Source organism: Pteronotus mesoamericanus, unplaced genomic scaffold (genome assembly GCF_021234165.1).
Source record: "Pteronotus mesoamericanus isolate MK-2021 breed Mesoamerican mustached bat unplaced genomic scaffold, CSHL_Meso_final contig_90, whole genome shotgun sequence".
Classification (NCBI taxonomy): domain Eukaryota; kingdom Metazoa; phylum Chordata; class Mammalia; order Chiroptera; family Mormoopidae; genus Pteronotus; species Pteronotus mesoamericanus.
Genome location: NW_026555277.1, coordinates 12,669,567 through 12,693,326, shown reverse-complemented (window position 1 = coordinate 12,693,326; position 23,760 = coordinate 12,669,567). Strand labels below are relative to the sequence as shown.

Below are 23,760 nucleotides of genomic sequence, written 5' to 3'. Positions count from 1 at the left end.
CCTTTGACCTTTATATTTTCAGATAGAGGTTACAATATGTGGAGTTGATATCTTTGGCTCTCCTGGATTACAAGTTGGAAAATTTACACTGCTACCTACTGTGAGAATTACGAGTCTTATATGTCAGAAGGAACTTATCCCCCAGTTTCTGAGGAAAACTTACACCACTACCTACTGTGAGAATTACAAGTCTTCTACGTTGAAAGAAACTTGTTTTCCAGTGTCTGAGGCAGAAGATGTGCAGGAGCTGTCTAGGGCGGAGGTGGCCAGTACATTTCCACCTCTTGGCAATGCTATTAAAATGGTAGTGGCTTCCTCATATGTGGTGTTAATAAGAATTCTGAGAGCTAATGAAGACTTGGTGAGAAAGACCGCAGGAAGCAAACAATGGAGAAACTGGCAGCAAACATGCCAGTTATTTACTATCTTTGGTTTATAGTATTCGGTTAACTTACTCTATTTAAACTGGAATTCCTCAGAAAGGGACCATGATTGGGATGTTTGCTATTTATAGTACTTTTTTTTTAAAACTTCAGTTTAGTAAGTAAAATGTTGATTATAGAGGATCCTGGATTTTAGATTGCCTCTGTATACATTGGCTCTGTAGTGATGGCAAAGATTACAAAGCAATTTCTGGCTATAGCAGCTTTGGGAAATCATGTAAAATATAATTAGCTGTATGTTTCACTCCAGTTCTTTATAAAGATGCTGCTGCTGGCAGTGATCACTACCTGTAAATGCAGTAGAGGAAGAGACTAGCGTGTGAGGAACTTTGAATGCTGCCTATATCCGAAAATTGTTTCTTCCTGGCTGTGGTCCATTTGCAGAACCTTGTGATAGAATCATACCAACCTGCACCTCAAGCTCTGCTCCATTACACCAGCTGAAATACTTCTCTGAGGCCTCTTGCAGTTGTATCTTCTGTTGTACTGTGAGGGATTTGGGGCTCCCGGGCAGTCTCAGTGTGGGTGTATATTGGTCGGTTCTCTGCTAGGATCTAGGAAGTCAGGATCTGGTGCAGATTCTGCTAAGGCGAAAGGTCCCAATCAGTTCATCCATGGTGACTAAGTACCCTAAGCACCAGGGTGCTGATTCATGCTATGCAAACTCACAAATACTATTAAATGCTTTTCAAGGCAAATAGAGATGGTGGGGTGGGGGTGGGGGAAGAGAGACCCTTGGTTTGAGCCTGGACTGTGACTCTCGGACACAGAGCCTGGCTTGGAAGTAGGCAGTGTTATGGATTGTGGCTGCAGACGGTGCCCTGGCGGAAGCAGACTGAAACCATGCGCAGTATTAAGTGTCACGTTAAGCTCAAATAGGCAGAAGGGCAAGAACCAGACGTGAGGGGAACAGGGTGGAAAAACATGAATTTCAGAACTGGAGTTCAGTGATGTTCTTTGGAGGAATACTGGGTAGATAAAGGGAGGAGCATTTTGCAAGGGCTCAGAGGTAGCTTGGCATTAAAAAACTGATTTTAAGCCAGATGCCAGCTTATTATTCTACAGTGGAAAAATAACTGCACTAGGATTGTGACCAGCTTAATTGTAGGGACATTTCCTGGGGAATAGGATCACCTAAGAGATTAGATTACAGATGAGAAAGTTTCCTAGTAAAAGTATTATAGAACCACAGTAAAGATTTCAGCTTTCAAGCAATTCTGACCAATTACCTATTTCCACTCTGGCAATTCTGCTTCTAAAGCAGTGCTTTTCACACGCGGTATTCTGTCAGATTCTGCTTCCTGCTGTCTTTCCGGCTGTCCCAAGGGCCAAGGGGGTCAATATCTGTACAGTCCACGGTGTCCTCTCCATGAGAAACTGGAAGTGTAATTTATTCATATTTTGAAACCAGAAATTGCTGTATATCTGCTGAGAAATGCATCTGTTCTCATTAGATGGATACTGAATTGATATCTCATTATATTCCCTTTTCACCCTGGCTGCTGGGAAGCTGAGAGTCAGATCCGTGGCTTACATTTAACAAAATTTATGAGACCTATGGCATGTACTGCATCTTTACCCTATTTCTACTATTTCCCTTTCTCTTCTAATTTACATATTCATTTATTTTCATATTATGTGATGTATGCATATTTGTAAACTGCCACAGAATCATTTTGGGATTTGTTCATGCATTTGTCCATGTGTTGCTAAGCAGTTAGCCAGATAGACAGATGTATACCAATATACATGCCAAAGTCCACTTATTTCTTCAGTACCACTGCAACATCACATTTCAACTGAGTCGCTTGTGGGAAGATTTTTTTGTGCGTCATATTACGGATACTAAAAATACCCATCAAAGAGGATACTAGTTCCTATTTTTCGATATTTGTTCTTTTTCTGATCTTTTGTGTCATTAATCTCTTGCCCTTGGTTAATTTAACTTTTGGGTCTGTAGCCCTTTTATACTTCTCCATCCTTTAAGGTTTTCACATTGAGCTATTTAAGTGACTTGATTTAGCTGTTGTTATTATCATTCTTAAGAGGTTGGAAAACAAATAGGTGAGGGTTTGTTACTTAGGCTATTGGCAAAAATTCCATATTCCTATTGTTTCACTGTAGAAATAATATGATTTACTTGAAAATTCTTGGCATTTATATTGAAGAAACTTGTCTTTGTTACTCATAGCTATGTCATATTAGGCTAATCTTTTTGATTCTGGTTTGTTTTTTTTTCTCACTTTAGAGATGACTGTATCTGTGCCATTCAATCTCACAAGGTTGTTACGAGAATGAATATGGTTATGTTCCATGTGACAATACTTTTTAAGCTTTACAAAAATGGTAGTTATTTTTTGTTAGTCTCTTTTGATTGTGTAGAAACAGAGTATTTTATTAGTGATAAATTCCTTTGCTTAGAATGTTTTCTGGGTAGAGTATACAGGTGTTGTTAGATATTTCCAAAGCTTTTAGAACAATTCATTTTTTCCCTTTACATATCACTATGTTTAGCAGACTTCACTTTCGTGTTTGCTCCTTACAATCTAGTCAGCTGTTAGTTAATTTACCATTATAAAGTCTATCCAGATCATGATAGAATATTTTTTATAGTATGAACGGTGATGAAGGGTATGGCATTGCTCTTCTGGAGATCTAATGACAAGTGATTGCTCACAAAATCAGTTTCTAGTAGTTGTCTCTCAGAAGGAAACATACTTTTCCATAAAAAAAGAGGCTGACTTCCTGTCTCTGATACGCAGGAACTTTTATCTCATTAAGTGAGACTGTGTCAGATAAATATGACTGTAGAAAAGGAGGAAGATTTAGAATGTCTTTTATCCATTCATCTTAACCTACTGGGGAACTGGGCCATGGGAGAATAAATGAGATTTTTTCCACAGGTACCCATCTCTTTCCAGAAGAGGGAAAATAGTAACCAACACTGTATAGACTTTACTAGAAGCCATGCACTTTTCTAAGTGACTTACATATGTTAACTCTAATACTCTTGAAAGCCTGTAAGGTGGTGGTGTAGCCAGCCTGCAAAATGATGCCCGGGGATCCCCACCTCCGGTGCGAATGCTCTTACATGGTGCCCTCACATACTGAGCAGTGTTGGCCTGTCTCACCAACGGACATTGAATAAGCGATGATTTGTGACTTTCTGAGGCTGTTCATAAAAGAAATTGTGGCTTCTACTTCGTTTTCTTGGCTCGCTTGTTCTGGAGGTGGCTGGCCACCATGTCTGGAGGAGGTTTAAGAAGCCTGTGGGGAGACTCGCGTGGGAAGGGTCTGAGTCTCCCAGCCAACAATATCAGTGTGCCTTCAGCAAGTAGACCCTGTTGCCTCAGTCAAGCCTTCAGGTGACGACAGCCCTGGCTGCCATCTCGACTGGGACCTCATGAGTGACCCCACATCACAATCCTCTACTTACGCCACTACTGAACTCTTGATCACAGAAGCTGTGGGATAATGAATGCTCGATGATTTTTTCTAAGCCCAAAGATTTTGGAAGTTTTTTGTGCAGCCATACATAAAAAAATACCAATTCTGATACCTAGAAATGACGTTTCAACATAAAAAGTACCTTAAAGTATAAGGGTGGCTTTGCAATAGAGCACTGAGAGAATTTGGAAGTACTTTAAGTAGGATGTTAGTAAAAGGTAGTTACTCTATAAGGCTGAGTTTAAGGTTATACTGCAGGCATGTAACTTTTTTGTGTGGTTATTTTAGTTTACTTTTAATGTTATTTTATATCCTAAATTACTTTTCACCATATTTTTGGGAGAGGCACTCATGTTTGACGACAAAATATTGGCCATTTGAAAGGTAGCTAGTTCCTGAGGGTTGGTTATAACTGAACTAGGCTTAAGTGTCTCCTCAAACAATAAGGCGAATACTAAAGAGTTATTGCTTATGATGGGGCTTAGTAACAAGATGTATTACCTATCTTTAGAGGTTTAGAACTATGTGGGATATAATTGGCAAACACCTCAAGTATTTACATGCACAGAAAACCCATAGAGAACAACGAGAGCGGGATATAGCATAGTGAAACCTGAACTGCTGGGGCTTTCTCCCAGCTTTGTTAGGCCCTAGCTGTGCAGCCTCGTGCCTTTGCGTCGCGTTCTGCAAAGCGGAGATAGTGATGGCTGCGGCCTCCCAGGATGAGGATGGAGTGAGTTAACGCAAGTATAACCCTTAGGACAACAGCTGGCTTCTGTTAAATACTACGTGTTATCAATTCATATTACAAACAATATACGTTGTTAAATACGCTTTCAGCTAACTCTTGGAAGACAGAATAACAGAGACAATTTCTTATAACCGGCAGCAAAATGCAAACGAGGCTAATCTCATCTTTGATTTTCATAACCATTCCTGTGCAGTAAAGTGTTTAATTTCATGCTTTTTAAACTTGGCACCACCAAGTCTGTACATTTGAAGAAAAAAAAGTAAACCTACCAACCAGCAAACTAACTTGATGTTTTCGTTTATAATTAGAATAACTTCTATAATTTTAAAAGTCTTACAGCAATGCTGTTAGAATTTTTATTAGAATCATTTGTGATATTTCAATGCTTATTTCTTGATAATTTATGAACTACTGAATTATGATTACTATATAATTTATATTTGCTTAAAAATTAGACTGCCTTTCCTGAGAAGAGCATTTAAAATTGAGAAATACATATAAGAAAAAAGTAGAGAATTAAATAACTTTCATTGATGAAAACTTTGAAATGTGTAAGCCCACCAAGTTGGTGAGCTAATTGGAGCTAAAACTGTATTTCAAGGTCAAATTGATTTTAAGTGTAATCATTTTATTCCATATATTTTGATATTAAGACTTAACAAAATGTTCAGAGGTCACCATAACCGAAGCATCTGAAGATGATTATGAATATGAAGAGGTAATTTGTTCATTTTGGGTATTCAGTAAATTCATTATGGTTGTTCTTGAGAAATATTTATTTATTCATTAAGAGTTACTAGTTTTTCAGCTGATTTTTAGCTAATCTCAGCTGATTAAAAGTGAGGTGTGGAAATTCTATTGAATTAAAAATTTAGATTGGTTAATACATCTGTCTGGCTTTTTGGGGTTTCCTCTTAATTGGGGAGTCATTCAAACTCAGCCCCTCATCACCTGCCTTGGCGATCGGTACCACAAACCGCCATCACCGTCTCGTCGGCATTAATGTCATCCAGCCTGCCCTTGGCCGGCCTTCCAAAATCACTACCAACCCATAGCCAGGGTGCGGGTCCTACGCTTCCTTCCAGCTAACTACACTTCTGTCTGGTGAGGTTGCTGTCTCACACCTCTCCTTTAATTGACTGTTCCACTGAGACTTACCATTACGTCTGAGACTTGGACGATAGAGACACTTGTAGAAGGCAGAAGCTGTGAGTGAAACTGTGTGGATGCAAGCCTGGCAATTTATGGCCTGGGCAAGCAAGAGATAGGACAAGCACGGAACATGGGCTTTTTATTACGGCTGGGACAATAGAGATAATATTGATACATACTGCATGAAGTTACTGAATGAGTTAAATAATTGCCAAGGGCTTAAAACTGTGATCAGCACATAAGAAGCATGCCATAGGTGCTGTTATTAATATCGCACTTGATTAGATTACATTCTTCTAAGAGCTTAACGTTCAGGCAGTGAGTTTTATTTATTTATTTTTTAATAAACCAGAGATTTGTAGTTGCTAGTAGTAATTATGGAAAAGTAATGGGGGAGAAAAATCTAGGATGAAGAGAGAATGGTGGCGTTTAGGTTACCTAACATATTTTTCAGCACAGACGTTAGTCTACATTTGTCATTATAGATAAAAGTAGTTGTCCATAAGCTAATACTGAATTTATTAAAAGTGACACTGAGTGATGTTTAAAATAAAGTCAGAAGGCTTCCTGCTTCTTATTTATTAATTTTTATAGATCTTCAAAATGATATGGTGTCTTACATAAAATATATTTCTTTGATCCTTTGTTTTGTAAGAAAAGACTGAAATGAAATAATGTATATTTATATTCTAGCTAACCCTTCTTCCTATCCTTCTCTTTCTCTGGGCTTTAGATACCAGATGACAATTTTAGCATTCCAGAAGGTGAAGAAGATCTGACAAAAGCAATGCATATATTTCAAGAACAGGTTACAGATACTCAAATTTTGGTGAGAATTTTGAACACAACCATAGCCTATAGTTTAGCAGTGATAACTTTTTATACAAAGTTTTGAAAGTCTATGTGAAGTAGCTGAAATAATTGAAAGTTGGAAATAATGTAAATAGTCTTTTGTTAAGTAAATTAACAAAACTTGGAAATAATGTAAATAGTCTTTTGTTAAGTAAATTAACAAAACTATTGAATAGTTGACATTTAAATAAATTCTTATGGCTATCTTTATACATTGGTAATATAGATGAAAAATTTCAGAATTGATTTCATGTTTTATTTCATAAACTTTAACTTGTGTATGTGATAAAATATCAGTTGTCTTAATATGTGCAATATTTCTTAACTCTGAAATAAAATATTTTTAAAGTGATTATTGAAAAAATTAAAAAAGTAGGAAATGTAATTAATTTGTAACAAATGTGTGGTTTGGTTATACTGTCAAGGATTTCTTGAAACTGAAGTCTTTTTTCTAAATATGAATATAAGTAGAGATAGGATACACGCACATTTATATTCCTTAGAGATATTTGTATGTATTTATGAAAATACTTACATTCAAGCTGGGTTTTCCCCTCTAAACTCTGAGCCTTCTTATTAATAATATTATTGTCATTTTGGGGGGTATAATTTGTTAGTCCCTTTGGTTCTTGGTTTTTGATGACTTTGGAGGTGTACTCTCAAAGATACTTTTCATTGCTATAATTCTCTAATAACTTAAAATTTTTATAAAATCAGAACTTTGATATGTAAAGACCGCAGTAGCAAGGCACATTAAAACAATTCTTAACTTTCCTGACGTCTCCTCTCCTCCTTCTCCATCCTCCCCTTCTTCCTTTGGGAATATAAGGGATTTCTTTGAAATAGTCGAGTGTTTTTGTAGAAGACGAGTTGATCACTGAAAAATCTGTTTAACGTGTTTATCAGTAGTTCTGAAAGTACAGTTGGTGTTCTGCCGGGGGTCTGTGTCATCCTCCGTTTTCTAACTACATATGTCTGTGTTTGATTTTCTTCATGTGGCTTAGCCAAGATAACATATTACAATAATTTGATGCAAAAGCACATATCAGGACCCAGCTGTCTCCTCTACACATTAAAGAGGTTTGCAAAACTTTGTAACAGTGTTACTCTTCATACTAATTTATTTATTTTTTGTTTTGGAAAATGTAGTTGTGTTTTATAAAACTATATTAATTTATGTTACTGGGTAAAAGTTTTATAGTTACTTAAAGTAAATATTTAAAAGTTTAATTTCTAATATGGTAACTTTTGATAGGTACAACCCATTTAAACAAAAGCTCTCTAGTTTTTGGGAACAAAAATGTACTGAGAACATAAAGTTTGAGAAGTTTTATAGAATTTTATGCTAAAATTTTTTTCAGTATATTAAGATTTTTTATCAAATTTTTTTTTGCTAAGAATTATGTTGCTATAACAAAACAGTCTAGGATTAATAAGTTTGTATTCCTTTTATTTAGAACTTCTTCATCCATTGAACTTCCTGTTTATTTATTGTTGTTTCTGAAAGCTTATTTTTTTCCATTACCAGTTAGCCCCTTACATCCCCTTCTAAACTCCAACCTAAGAGTCTCTGTAACAAAGCCTTTATGAACCTACTCCTTTATCATTTTAGAGAACAGCTCTCTATTGTTGCCCTTGTTATACTATCTAGAAACCTCCCTACTTAGGAAAATTCAAATTTATAATTTTAATATATAAAACTAAGCTAGAGTTACCTCTGTCACCAACAGATTTCTGAGTCATGTGTGAATGGAATGTATTTTTATAATTTGACAATCTTCAAAAAGAGGCATATTTGCTAGGTAGTAGAGTACTTGCTCTTTTGTGCTTATTCCGAGGTACTTTATTAACATCATCATTAAATTATTTATAGAGCCATAGGAGAATTGCATAGAATGTATAATTGAGATAAAAGTGCAGTGGAGGATTATGTAGAATTGTTAGTATGTGTATTCAATGTATTTAGGAAGTGAGAGAAAGAAAACATTTATTTAAGACAGCAGGAACCTACCAGCTGTGTCCCAACCATACATACCAACATACATACAAACAGCAGCCCACCGGCATTGTAAGAAAATAAAGTAGGTAACATTCTCTCTGTTTTTTCCTATTGTGTTCCTGATTCCTTCAACTATCATTCATCTAATCCTATAAAATATCATATTCAAGTTTATTGACCCCAAATTCCAAGGTAGTGTTTATTATTGTGTAATGAATGTTTTCATCCAGCTGTATGAGGCCCTCACCTAACAATTCTGAATAATCTTCCACTGGAATGCAAAGACCTGAAGGTGAGTATGATATACTCCGCTACTTTGGCATCTCTCAGCATGTTTTATATAGGGTCCTGAATATAATCAACGTTGTTATATATCTTTTTTTTTAGATTTTATTTATTTTTAGAGAGACGGAAAGAGGAGGGGAGAGGGAGAGAAATACCAATGTGTGGTTGCCTCTTGCGCGCCCCTTACTGGGGACCTGGCCTCCAACCCAGGCACGTGCCCTGACTGGCAATCAAACGAGTGACCCTTTGGTTCACAGGCCAGCACCCAGTCCACTGAGCCACCAGCCAGGGCTGTTATATAATATCTTTTAACAATAATTCTAGAAAAGAGATTCAAAGTTACTCTGCTCATTTTTTCTTAAAAAAGGTATTTAAAACCCCTAGTCATTTTAGGAATTTTCTATAACCCCCAAATTTGCTTCAGCTCCCCACCATTTTGAATGTGATAGCACCTACATGTAATTAATATCAGCATCAAATTGTGTAGAGTACTTTGAAAAGAACTTTTTAGGGCAACAGAGATTCTTTTTCCTCACTGTATTTCTATGTAATCATTCTGTGCGTTCTGAGTAACCTGGTGTGTAACTACTATCAGTGCAGGGAGAAGTATGAAGGAAAAGTCCACTGCTGAGTTTCTGTGTGTGAAACTAGATCTGTCTATCCAAATGATTGGTAGTTAAATGAAGAAGTTCCTTTAACTTCAGGAGAAGTTAAATGAAGAAAATGAATGCAAGCAAAAGGCAATGATGCTGTTGATATGTTCTAAGAATCTACCCACTATTTGATTTATTTTATACACTGAATTATGTGAGATAGTAAATTGTATGGCTGTCTTATATCTCACTTACTGAAAAGCGCCATTTTTCTAATTGAGGGCCATAGGGTAGGTTTCTGTTGCAAGTACTCCACTCTATCACACAGAGCAACAGCAGGCGCAGACAGTATGTAAACACATAGGAGTGGCTGTGTTCTAATTAACTTCTATTTCCAAGAACAGTTAGCTGACCTGTCCTCTAGTTGATAGATTTATTTATTCTCATTATGAAATAGTAGTGCAAGCCTCCTCCATTGCACATGATTTCTTTCTTATTATTTCTGTAATAAAAATCAAGGCACCAAAATTACTATACAGTATTTCTTTTTATAATGATAATAATTAAAATAATTTAAAGGTCCATCGATTTCTCTTTTTATTTAATGCATTTTGTGATATTGAGAGGGCAAGCTGACCTTATTTTTCTTCACACAATCCAATTACACTCTTGCCATAGGGCCTTTGTACTTGCTAGTGCTGTATCTGGAACCTCTTCTCTAGGTACCTGCTCAGATACTGCTTTATCAATGAAGTCTTCCTTCATCAGGGTACGTATGTGGCATCCAGGGTCCACACACATTTTTGCCCTAGACTTGGCTCTCCCAGGTTTTAATCCTCTGCTTTTTTAATGCAGACACTCGGTACCATCTTCCATACTATGTATTTTTACAGTGGTTATTCATTTCTGTCTTCATTCACTTGGCTATTAGCTGTGAGGACTGAGTCTCGTCTGTTTTTATCACTGCTTTATCCCTACTGATCATCCTTCAGTTATCTTCCATCTCAACAAAAATAGTTGAAAAAAATGAACAAATGAGTGAATGACTCAATGCTATTAATCAAAAATTTGATATTTTCAAAATAATTAATTGCACATTTAAATTTCAGGAGCAGAAAACAGTCCTTCCTTCAAAGCATGAAGTACCAGAAGTAATTGAAGACTTTCTCTGCAATTTCCTAATCAAAATGGGAATGACCCGAACCCTTGATTGCTTTCAATCTGAATGGTAAACAATTATGTAGATAAATAGTTTTATAGAAGTGCTAACAATATTTCATATGTATACTTTAACCCTCTTAAAATATGGAAATCACCCAATTTATGCAAAATGGATGAAATGGATGGAAACCTTTCCCATCCCACTACCAAAACCACTACACTCTGCCTCCCCCCCCAAATACACCCATGTAAACACACAAATGCACATAATCAGGATATCAGTTTCAAATAAATTTATATTAAACATATTTCTGAAATACTCAAAATTAGGTAATTTTCAAGTCAAGAAAATGGAATATGTCCTGGAGTAATATAATGTAATTCAAAGCTACTTTATGACATGCTTTTCCTAATATTTTCTGCAGAATTGGTAAGGGTATTATTTCCTGCATTATGAAATCCTACCGATAGCACTACTTTACTTGTTTTACTTGTTGTGGAATGGCCTGCCTTCCTCTACTCACACAAATGATTGATTCTCTTTTTCTATAAATTGTTTTTCATGCAGAAATAGAAGGAAGTGGAAAATTTTTCAAATGGTATCTAAATACAAGGTTTTTTTTTGTTATAATTGAAAATGTTAATAACTCATTGGTTATAAACATCAGCAGGTATGTTGTGTTTATTCCTTTGCTACCTCAGTTATGTCGCCAGGCCTGTTTTCAGAGTCTTAACATTCTTTAATGAAATATTATTATTATTTTTTAAAGATTTTACCCATTTATTTCTAGAGAGGAGATGCAAGGGAGAAAGAGAGGGAGAGAAACATCAATGTGTGGTTGCCTCTCGCATGTCCCCCACGGAGGACCTGGCCTGCAACCCAGGCATGTGCCCTAGACTGGGAATCGAACTGGTGACCCTTTTGTTAGCAGGCTGGCACTCAGTCCACTGAGCCATACCAACCAGGGCTAATGAAATGTTATTAAATGATCAGATATGAAAATGTTTGATCTTTAAAAACCATTGCATATTATAGAAAGAGGGAATTATATGATATATAAAGATGCTTATAATGCTTTTTGGATAATCCTAATTTTGAATAAAGGGTCAGGTTGTAATTTTTACTAATCCAGCTATGGTGTAATTCTTATTTTTTTCTTTTTTTTTGGTTCTCATCTACTTGGACCATGCAGATAGAAGAAATCAGTTTTAGTATTTTAAATTGCATCTCTAATGTTAATACATTAAAGTGTATTATAAAATAATACATTTTTATTATTATAGTTTAGGAAAAAGAGCAAGTTTGATGGCAGTAAAATAATACTGTTCTTATGAAATCTGAAAATTGTGTAAATGATTTTTATGAAAATGTCCCTAAAATATTTACAAATGCATTCCAAATACATTTTTGTAAAAGTAGATAGATGATTAATTTGTAGTACTAATGAAATGAAAGATTAATGTGGTTCAGTCACCTCTTATTTTTCTGAGAATATGTGTTAGGACATGCAGTGCTCACATGTTTGTTCAGTCTAAAGTGTTAAATGATTTCCATGGAGAAACGTGGAACCAGTATACTCTTAAATAGATACTTGTCATATTTTCACATTTAGCAGTTTGAATTGAGATGAAATTTTAGGAAACTGCAATTGTGGTAGGAATTTTAGAACACTAAGCATACCTTTTAGCATAATATTACAATCATAAAGTAAAATTTGTATAAAACATCCTAATATATGGCTTTAGTGATACTGTGGTTCAAATAATTTTATCCTTATCCCAGGGGGCCAGTCTGTAATGAGACTGCAAATTGTTTGTACTGAGGTTACACTGTATTGGACCCTTTTATTCACATGAAACAGTTTTTACTTTGATCAGAAACCTTTATATATTCTGCATAGTAGGATTATAGGAATATTAAATATATTACTTTTATCATTTTTATTATGGAGAAAAAACATATAATTGCTATGAGTTCTTTAAAACAAGGCTTTTCCGTTGTTGTTAGATTATAGAACAAACAAACAAACAAACAAACAAACAAACAAAAAACCCAACCCCAAAATCCTGGGTAGTGATATTTGACTAATGTCCTTTCAATCCTCAAACAGTAATAGAAGTAAATCCTTTAAATCTGGGGTCAACAAACATACCCTTGGGCCAACTCCAGCCTGCCTTTTGTTTTTGTAAATAAAATTTTATTGGAACAGAGGTATGACCTTTTTTTTTAAGTTATTGTCTGTGGCTGCTTCCACACTATAACAGCAAAGTTAATTAGCCACAACAGAGACCATATGGCCAAGAAAGCTTTTTAAAATTTTTTTCCTGGCTGTTTACAAAAAATAAAAGATTATATACATATATATGTGCGGGTTTATGTTATATATAGTATATCTCTTTAGAAGTACTCCGCAATGATAATTTCCCTGAAGGCAAAGATGAAGAGGGGGTTAAAATGGACAGAGTAGTAGTACACTCGAAGCACCCTCACCTGAGCATACGGTAATCAACACCTGACTCCGCAGGACCATTTCGCTCTCTGTTAACGCAGTCAAAACTTATTCACCAGAAAGCTCTGCTTTGCCTTTCCCTCTTATGATACCTCTTGTTCTCTCTAACTCTTCTTCCCATTATAAAATGTTTTGAAAACAAAGGTCTTTATTTTTCTTTCTTTCTTTACTCTTTCACTTCCTCTTTATCCTTGGTTATCTCCAGTTTGGCCTCTGCTAAAGGTTGGGTGGTAATAAAAATGCCATTACAGGTAATAGTAAAGTTATTTATGATATTTTATTGCTAATTTAATTTTTATTAATTATAGAAGAAATTATAAATTTTGTAGTAGTATAGTCCAGTCATTTTCTAAAAAGATAAATATTACTGCCTTTAGCCAATAAAATTTGGCATAATTTGTATAATTACTCAAACCTGGGCAGTATAGTTAAAACTTTCTGGGAATGGTTAGGTTGAAAGCCAGAGCCTAGAACTAAAATTAAACCTTATGTTGCCCAGTATGTGTGGGAAGTATATATGGTGCCGCGTGTATATTACTGTCTCAATGATTATTATACAATTAGTTTTTGTTCCTTCGTCATTTAAACTATAGCTGTTTTTTCAGTTGTTTAGGATTTGACTTCTGGTTAGGTGTCATGTTGTACTAATGTTTTTCTCCAACCAGGATTAAGTTAAACACGGAAATGTTGTGATTATTCTATCATGCTAATTTTTACTGTGCTACGATATGTTAAATTTGAGCTCTGTAAATATATATGCAGAGATTTATTTCTGTACTATGTTTTCAAGAAAGCAGGCTTGTAGATGAATACTTAACATATGCTTTGTAACCAAAACTAATAGTGCTCATTAAATATGAAAAAGTTAAAAATATTTAAGAAGATGAAGCCTAAGGTTTATCACTCAGGAATGAACTTTGTATCATTTTCTTTAGTTCAGTATGTTTTCATGCTTTTTCGCATTTACTTCTTCCAACAATGGTATATAGCAGGAAGCCACTATCATATCTCCATGATGTGGATGAAGAAATGGGTTTAGAGAGGTTAGGAAGTCTTGGTTAGTGGCAGCCAGTCACAGCCAGTAAGTGGCAGTCAACTCCTCTCCCCCCCACCCTGCTGAATTGTGGAATTGTACAAGGCATCTTGAAAAAATATCACTAAAGGAGTATTTTGATTTAGACTCCAAATTTGTACTTGTTTTCCCTATTAGCCTGAAGAATCATGGGACCAGTACTAAACTTGTTCAGCCATTTTGTATCTTTCTTGGGAAGGACTTTGTGCTTCTACAATGATGTCATGAGGGTGCTGGGCATTCCAACAGCCTCAGTTTTGGCAATAATTAAGGGAATTTTGTCTTGATTGGTGAAATATATCCCTAATTCTCTTTGTAAACATGGAGGAAAGATTCTCATTTGATGCTTATTATCTAGATGACTGTTTTTGTGGCTTTTATATCCTGTGCTTTATGCATAAAGGAAAAATAATGCTTACTCTTATTGCACCATTTATACATTCACTGAAATTCTATTCATAATAGTCATTACATGTGGCAGTGGGTGTTAAACTCTTTTGGTATATATACACATCTTATGAAAGTTTATGCATTTTCTCCATGAAATATATGTATTTATTTCTATATCATTATAATTGATTTATAGTGAATCATATGGTGAATTGAACTGATGGTGAATATGAAGAACATTAATGTAAATTTATTGGCAGTAATTCATTGGCAGTTCTATTGGTAGTATTTTATTTTCAGTTCTAATACTTACATGACAGTCTTTTTTCCCCATGTGAAAAGTTTTTTATTTTAATGGTAAGTGACTAAGGAGGAAGGAATAAAGACCAGGATATTTCTTTAAAATACACACACAGATACACCTCAGACAAAACCAAAAAATCTTATGTAGGAAAATGTAGATTTTATTGAGAAATATATTTCTAGAGTTTGTATATTAAATTTTGCAATTAATTTATAGTATTTTAATAGTTTTAATGAGTTTAAAGTCATGTTTGGTATTTTTGTATGGATGGCATAATTTTTGGTTGATAAGTGACTTTTGAATATCCTAAGATATATATATTGTAATATGTATTAGTTGTGTCGTTTGATTTTTACTTATTTTACCATATTCATTTGCATAGCATTTAATTTAGAGAAGGGTGCTCTATAATTGTTTTTCTTATTGAAATAATTTCTGTAGTGATTTTTTTCTGCATTAAATAAAGCAAGTTGCTGGAAACCAATTTTATGCTCAGAAAAACTTTATGGTCCAGTTCTTCTATCAATCCATATGCCTTTTCTTCTGAGATAAGTATAAATCACATTTCAAATATGGATAAAATAGTGAATTTATGATTAAATGCTTATCTATTTGCTGTTTTAGAAATTGTGGCAAATATTACCTAATAGTGATTCAACTATCTTAACCTTGTGAATAGTATGCAGGGCCTCTGTTGATTTTTTACAAAATTTCAAATAAATGGTTAACATAAAAACATATGACTATTAATGTGTAGTAAAATAAAGATTTGTGATATGAAAATACTGGTAATTAAACATTTTAAAACTAATGTTTAGCCCATTCAAAGCAAGCTTTGTGGGTATTTATTAATAACTTTATTACTTGAAATGTTTTTTATGCTGTGTTTTATATTCAGTTTTGTTGATTTCTATGTAGAATGATTCAAATTGTAACTGTTTACAAATCTGTAAATGATTCTCTCATGTTCCTTGTCATTTCACTGAGAAAATAGAAGTGCCCCGACTCCTGCTTCCCTCTCCAGCAGCCTGCTGCCTCTGTCCTCAGGCTTTCCCTCGGACCTGTCACAGGGCTGCGCCATACATGCTGTCACCTAAGGCCACTCCTCTTTGCTGGATGCCAGCTCCTCTGGCCTCCTCAAGGACATTGCTCGTGCAATTGTCCCCTTTCTATCCTGCATGTAAACTTTTCCCCTTCCTACTACATCATTCTCATAAACATACAGAAGTGCAATAATATGTCCTATATTAAAAGAAAGAAGAAATAAAAAAGTACTCTGAACTCCATATCCTTTTCTAGGTCCATCTTGATTTCTCGGCTCTAATTTAAATCATTTCTCCTTGGAAAAGTGTGTTACTGTGTCCTCCTTTTCAACTCTCTGATGCATCTAGTTCCACTTTCTATCCCATGACTCTCAAACTTTTTTCAGTGACTTCACCTTACCAACTCTCCGTGTGGTGTTTGTTACTGTCATTCATTTCTTCTTACAACACTTTATCACTTGGTCCCTGAGCCATAACTCTCATGCACTGCTTCCTCTCTTTTTTTAGTCTCTAGTTAGTAGTATTTCCTTTTCCCCCATTCTTTAAAACAGTCCTAGGCCTCTTCACTTCTCTCTTTACATATTGCAATTAACATGAATAGCAACAATTCCCTGATTTCTTTAACCACCCAATTTCTACTGCGTTTGTCCCCATCTCAGTAAATGGCTGTCTGTTGCTCACCCCAAAACCTTGGAGTCATCCTTGAATTCTCTTTTTAATCAATACCTGACAGCTGATCTATATTAAAATCCTGTTGGCTCCACCTTTACAAGTACGTCCAGAAGGGACCCATTTGTCATGTCTGCTGCTACCCATTTTGTCCCTGCCACCATTCTCTCTCTCTCTCCTGGACTATCGCAGCAGCCTCCAAACTAGTCTCTGACTCTGTTCTTGCTCCTCTAGAGTTTCTTTAAACAGATACCAGACAAATCTCTTCAACACACAAATCTGATCAGTGGCACTGATCTCCCAAAGCCTGCCTGTGACTTCAGTCCAGTTCAGAGTAAAATCAAGTTCTTCCCTCTGGCTCCCTGCAGTTTTCTTGACCCATCTCTCACCACTCTTTTCTTGCTCAGTTTGTCGGCTCCATCTCCAGATACTCTCGATATACTGGCTTTTAGCTCATTATATTTTATATGCCAAGCACTTCCTTGTTTCAGGGCCTTCACATTCGCTGTTCTAGCAGCTAAGAATGCTCTTCTCGCACTTTTCACATGGCTTATTCCCTCATTTCCTTCAGTTCCTTGCTCAAATATTACTTGGTCAGTCGTACTTTCTCTGGCCATCCTACACAAAACAGTGCCAACACCTCTGTCACTTTCCACTTCAGTCTCCCCCCTGCCACCCTGCTTTATTTTGCGTCCTACAGAACATGTCACCATCCACACTAGAATGAAAACTTCGTAAACACCATTAAATAGACTTGAACCATTTTGTTAATTTCACCGGTATCTACATTAGTGCATAAAACATAGCAGATGTTCAGTTATATTTTATGCACCATGATATTAGTACCTGATCATTAATTATTCTTTAAAAAAATTATAAACGTTGATAATTTATACAAGCAATATTGTAAACTAATTTATATAAACATTTGAATTTTTGAGTTGTACATAAATTAATCAAATTAAGAAGAAAGAAACAACATAAAGCTTTTTGTTTCATTTTATTCTAGGTACGAATTAATACAGAAGGGAGTAACTGAAGTCAGCGGTGTTGGGAATGTCCCAGATGTGTATATCCAGAACATGCTGTTAGAAAATGAAAACAAAAATTTGAAGAAAGACTTAAAGCACTACAAACAGGCAGCTGAGTATGTTAGTTTTTAATTGACTTTTTTCTTTATTTTGGACTAAATAAAAATAAAGAGTTAAATGAGACTAACATGTGGAGGGTGGTTAATGTACCAGAACTTTAATTCTGGAGAACTGAATTATATTTAAGTTTTAGTTGGAAAGAATATGAAAGGCTTCACTGGCAAATTAATTGGACCTGGGACCAGAACATTCACAAGTGCAACTCATCAACTGGAGAGGAATGCAGGGGGTTGTGTAGGAGATGGTTAATTTGTTATATAACTTTCACTTCCATATGTATTTTGATAATCTTTTCATGGTTTGTCAGATTTTCCCCTGTGAGGATAAGCTAACTGCTGAAATAATAATAAAATTATTGAAAGCAGAGAGGAATGAAGAAGCTATTGTATTTCTGGTAGAAGAATTTTAGTATTTGAAAATTCCCCAAAGGAAACTTATTTAGGAATTTTCTAGCATGAGTTTATCCATAGAGAAGAAACTTAACAAAGGCCAGATCTCTCCGCATCTTTCTCTCTTTCTTTTTTTTCTAAAATTAATGAGAGACATGCAGTTTTGGGTGAATAAATTTAAATAAACAGTGTTATTCTGGCAAAGACAACTATGTGAATGTGTTGACCTGTGTAAATCTACTCATCTAAGACAATGTTAGATGGAAAATCAATGCTTATATATTGAGTAAAGACAGTTCAAGTTTTGTTCATTAATTTTTATTAAACATATTTAAAGAAGGGCTTTCTTTGTAAAAGAATCATATTGGAACAAAAAAATTAGATAAACCAAAATACCATATAGGAACATAATATTTTTAAGATCTTTATAAAAAAGTTTACCTTTAACGAAATAAGACTTTGTATTGTGTACAGAAGGAATCACTTAACATAAGCTCCTAATTTTAAAAGGTGGTGGTAAATAAGAGATAATTTGTAAGGTCATTTATTCAGTTCTGTATACACTTATAGAAATGTTTTTTCAAGTTATATGAATTTAATATTATCTGTGGATGTACTATTTGGCATTTTACATTTTAGATAGAAGTGTATGATGATCCACAGAATAATATGTTACTAGAACCAGCATTCTGTCTATTCTCGGTTCCATTTCTCAGAAGTGATTTGTGCTGTTGGCCCTGATGCTCCCTATGATTTTGGATAGACACCTAATGGAAGCACTGGGAATTTGACACAGCAAATTTTTCAGAGTGCTGCCTGGCATACTGTTTCAGTTCCTGAATCCTTTGAATTATTGCTTGAGTTAGCTCATTTTCTTTGAATAGAGCCACTTTGTGAAATGAGTTTTACCTCAGTGGTATTAAATAATCATTGTTGATTATTGGTTGTTTATATTTATAATTATAATCACCATATAAACTATTAGCAATGAAATTATTAATGTAATGTTAAAAGAAACCAAGGTTAAAACAGATATCACTAAAATTAAATCTGTCCCTTGTTTATGTTTGCTAAATTATTAGATTACTGTTTACAAATTAAACTATTACTAAGATACAGTTTTGGTTAAACAACTTATGGCAATCTCTCAAATCTATCTTATTTGATAAACTTGAACAAATTAGAAAAGGAAAATATCTATTTGCTTTAATCTACCTGATGTAGAAAATTTGGAGAAAAGATGATTGGCCCTTGGTAGATGCCTAATATTTACATCATTGAATGAATATTAAGCTCATCATCTTTTCACAGTACATCTTGGTGAAGTGCGTCCCTGCAGCCTAATTCTACAGGAGACATTCTCAGAAAATGGAGAATGAAATTTGTTTAAAAAAATCCATAAACTATATCTGTTATGTCACAAGTTTGCCCCAAGTTGTAATGTTTCATCACATAGGTTTTAAAATTTGACTTGTGAAGATATTTTTCCAGTAGGAGTCAGTGATAAACATGGGATTTCCATTATGGAATTTACCCTGAAGTTTTTGTATGTAGGATTAAGCCTATTTCTTAAAGCAAGATTTGTTATCTATTATCTTGATTATACTGGAAGTATTTAATGATATATCTAGAAAAATCAGATCATAAAACTATAAGCTTAACATTTATCTAGGGGAGAGTTGCTTGGAAAGAGTTTTGAACTTAAAGTTCAAATACATAGCTTCCAATATTCTGCTACTTATTAACTCAGCTTTCTTATTGTTAAACTGGGAGTAATTATACATAATATTATTAACTCCTGGGGAGTGATGTGATAATTAAAAGAGACAATCTATATTAGAGAGCTGTGTAGATCACAAAGTGCTTTGAAAATGGCAGGTACTATTATCAATATCTAAAGACGGTCATCCCTAGATTTTTTTTTGGTCCTCAACATTGTTAACATTTTTTAAAATTCAGCAGTGATGAAGCATGAAGGAAGACATGAAAAGGCAAAATATTTCACTCTAAAATATCATTTGAATTGCTAGAATTGAAAATTAAATTGTCTTTCTGTTGTAAACTATGCCAACTTTAGAACAGAGGTTTTTCATATACTTACTACAAATGTAGACTACAGTCTAAAAAAATTTGGTGTATGGTATAGATGTATATATGGTGACAGTGTTAATTAGACTTATTTTGATGATTTTATATATATAAATATATATATATATTCATTATGTTTACACCCAAAACTAATACATTGTTGTCAATTTTACCTTGATATAAAAAGTATGGGAAATAACTTTCTGGAAGTTTTCCTTATATATGTTTTTAAGGGGGAAAATGTATTATTAAAAAAGATGTATAGTTACATTGAAGGTAGATGTATATTATGTACTAGTTTCTGGGGATGAATGATATATATGGTAGTTTGACATTCTTTTTTTTTGGCAAAGGAGAATATAACTGTACTTTTATTTTGAAATGTATATCAATTATTATTTTAAATTCAGAGGTGTAGAATTTAAGTGACTTGCCACAATTTTGTAAATTGTTTGTTGAATATAGACTACAAAGCATCATCGGAGTTATAAAATCTTCCACAGTTAAGATCTTGTTTTATGTGGTAGTTGACATGCTACAATATTCACCTCAGTCTAAGGCCTATAAAAACTATTACGACTTTTATTAATTAGGAACCTGTTTGTTTGATGTTTCTTATCTTGACTAGCATTTTCTGTCTTATTCTCATAATGTAGATACTGTAACTATGCTCAACGTGATGGTTTACTTCTAAAAACTTCATTCTGCTTGTACTTTCACAGCCTGTAGCCTGGCTTTCACCCCTCCTGCTCCACTAGTTCTCGTCCCTCCTCGGCCTCAGCTCTGAGACTGTACACTTTTCTGCCTTTCCTTCTGCCTCATCGGCAGGCGTCATTTTTTCTTCTCGCCGCCACCCTGGTTAGGGTAAGACTGCACTGTCTGATGAGACAGCCATTCACTGCGTGCGGATGTTGACAGATACAGCATGTATCAGGTGGCATAAATGTTGAGAAGAAAAATGACACGGGTAAAGGAGAGAGAGATAAATGGGGTGTTGTTTTAGGTAGGCTGGGGAGAGAAGTCCTCCTGAGCTCTTTGGAGGTCCTGAGGGAGAAGGCCATGTGTGAACTTGGGAAAAGGGAATTCTAGGCAGAGGGAGAAGAAAGTGCAAAGAGTTTACGGTTGGGACAGCCTGGCTTGTTTGGGGACGAACACAGGAGACCATAGGGACTGGAACCAGAGGCTAAGTGGTAGAGGCCTTTTCTCAGAATGTTTCTTTTTTCCTCTGAGTAGAATGTGAGGCTGAGGGACGGTCTTGAGGAGTTGGCTCTTGTGTGGAAAATGACTGGATGGCGGGACATGAGGGAAACAAGGAGAACGTTATTATATCCTACATAACCTTCTTATGGATGGACTTAGCTGGTTGTGACACAGTGATAATGAAGTCAGACAAGCTCCTTATGGGACAATTAAGTCCCAGCATCTGCCATTCTCAAACTCTCCGTTACTAACCCCACTCAAACTTTGGTTTAGAACAGATACTGATTATTAGATCAGGTGTTAATGAGAGAGCAACGTAAGTGCATGATGCTCTGCCACATATTAGTTGTGAGAGTATAATTTTCACTCCCCTTATATGTAAGTGAGGTAATACTACCTATTCTTGAGGGAATCATTTAAAAGTGGTCAGCACAATATCTAGCATGCAGTAAGTGCCAAATCAATGTTCTATATTACAAAACCGTTTTAAAATAAGTCACTACAGTTTATAGTTATATAACTGTATATTCTATTTCCTTATTCATTTTTCTCTATACTTCAGTAAAGTGATGGAGGCAACGATTGTGCTTGTCTTATCCATCACAATATAATGAGCATAGTATCTAATGTACAATATATGTTAACTGGGTAGAATAGCATCATTATCATCTTTATCAACCTTATTGTTAGCATCAGCAGCAACACTTGAATCAACAACCAAGAATTGTGTTTCTTCCAGAAGGCAGGTACGTGGCAATTTATTTATTTACCTATACTAACTTTTTAATTCTTAAAAAATAACAAGTATATAGAATGTAAACAGAATAACAAACCTCGTCGGCCTACCTGACAGTTTCAACTCATCAATTTTCTGTAAATATTTAATTCCTACCCCCGGTTATGCTCTACCCCACAAATAATGTACTCTTAGAGTTATATTTTACAGTTAACATGCATGGTTGAAATGTACAAGTTATAGCTATATAATTTGGATGAACAGATGATGTCTTGTAACTTCAGAACCATCTTGATACATAGACTATTTCTGTCCGTTCAGAAATCTCCATTGCCTGCCTTCTTGGACATTACCTACCCTAACAGTCACTGCTTTGATTATTTTCACCTTAGGTTAGTTACGTCTGTTCGAGAACTTTATAAATAGAATCACAAAACTTTTAGTCTTTGAGTTTGGCATCTTACACTCAGAATCAAGTCTGTAAAATTTATGTATAATTTTTGTGTTTATCACTAGTTTGTTCTCCTTTATTGCTGTGTACTGTTCTGCTGTATGGTGTATACCACACTATGTTAGTCCTTTTTCTGTTGATTTGTTTCCAACTGTGGTATTATAAATAACACTGTTATGGACATTTGTGTACATGTATTTTTATGGGAATGTGATTTCTTTATTTTGTATAAAAAGTTAGGAGTGAAATTTCTGGATCAAAGGGTAGATGTATGTTTAACTGTGTGAGAAACTGCCAGTCCATTTTTCAAAACAAAAGTTGGGTCATTTTACATTTTTCAATAGCAGCATATGAGATGTCCAGTTCCTTCACATTGTTACCACCGAGTGTCAGTCTTTTTAATTTTAGCAGTTATATAATGGCAGCTTGTTGTGGTTTAAATATACATTTTCCTGATCATAATTGATATTTAACATGATTTTAAGTACTTATTGGCTGTCCTGCTTTTGTGTAAATCTTTTGCCCATTTTTATTTGGATTGTATTGTTTGTTTTATCATTGAGTTGTAAGAGTTCTTTACATATTCTAGATATATTTTTTCCAGAATATTATATTTTCTCCTAGTTTATGACTTGAATCCTTAGTTTTTAAGTGGTGTCTTTGAATAAGCAGCGGTTTTAAATTTTAAGGAAATCGTATGTTTTTATAGTATTGCTTCTGATATTTTGTCTAAGATACCATTGCGTGCTCCCAGGTCACAGAGGTATTTCTTATAGTTTCTTCTAAAATCTTTAAGGATTTAGAATATTAATTTCGGCTGGCGACCTTACATTTTTATATATGATTTCAGGTAGGATATAGAGGTTAATTTTCTGTGGGAATATTCAGTTGTTCCAGCACCATTTTCATTCATCATTGAATGTCTTTGGCATATTTGTTGAAAATCAGTTTGTCCTGTAGTTGTGGGTACATTTCTAAACTCTATTCTGTCCCATTCATCTGTTTGTTTATCCTCATGCTAATACCATACACTTGATTGCTTTGTTCTTTTAAAAAAAAATAAATTTATTGGGG

At 34.7% G+C, this 23,760-nt stretch overlaps 1 protein-coding gene across 1 annotated transcript in view; it reads left to right on the top strand.

Moving 5' to 3' along the window:
* The window catches only part of SPAG16 (sperm associated antigen 16), a 758,894-nt gene that overhangs the window by 4,286 nt on the left and 730,848 nt on the right, over positions 1-23,760 (top strand). Inside the window, exons 2-5 of the mRNA XM_054585688.1 lie at positions 5,313-5,359; positions 6,527-6,622; positions 10,632-10,750; positions 17,681-17,818. Of these exons, the coding sequence (XP_054441663.1) occupies positions 5,313-5,359; positions 6,527-6,622; positions 10,632-10,750; positions 17,681-17,818 (400 nt within the window). The remainder of the gene's footprint in view (positions 1-5,312; positions 5,360-6,526; positions 6,623-10,631; positions 10,751-17,680; positions 17,819-23,760) is intronic.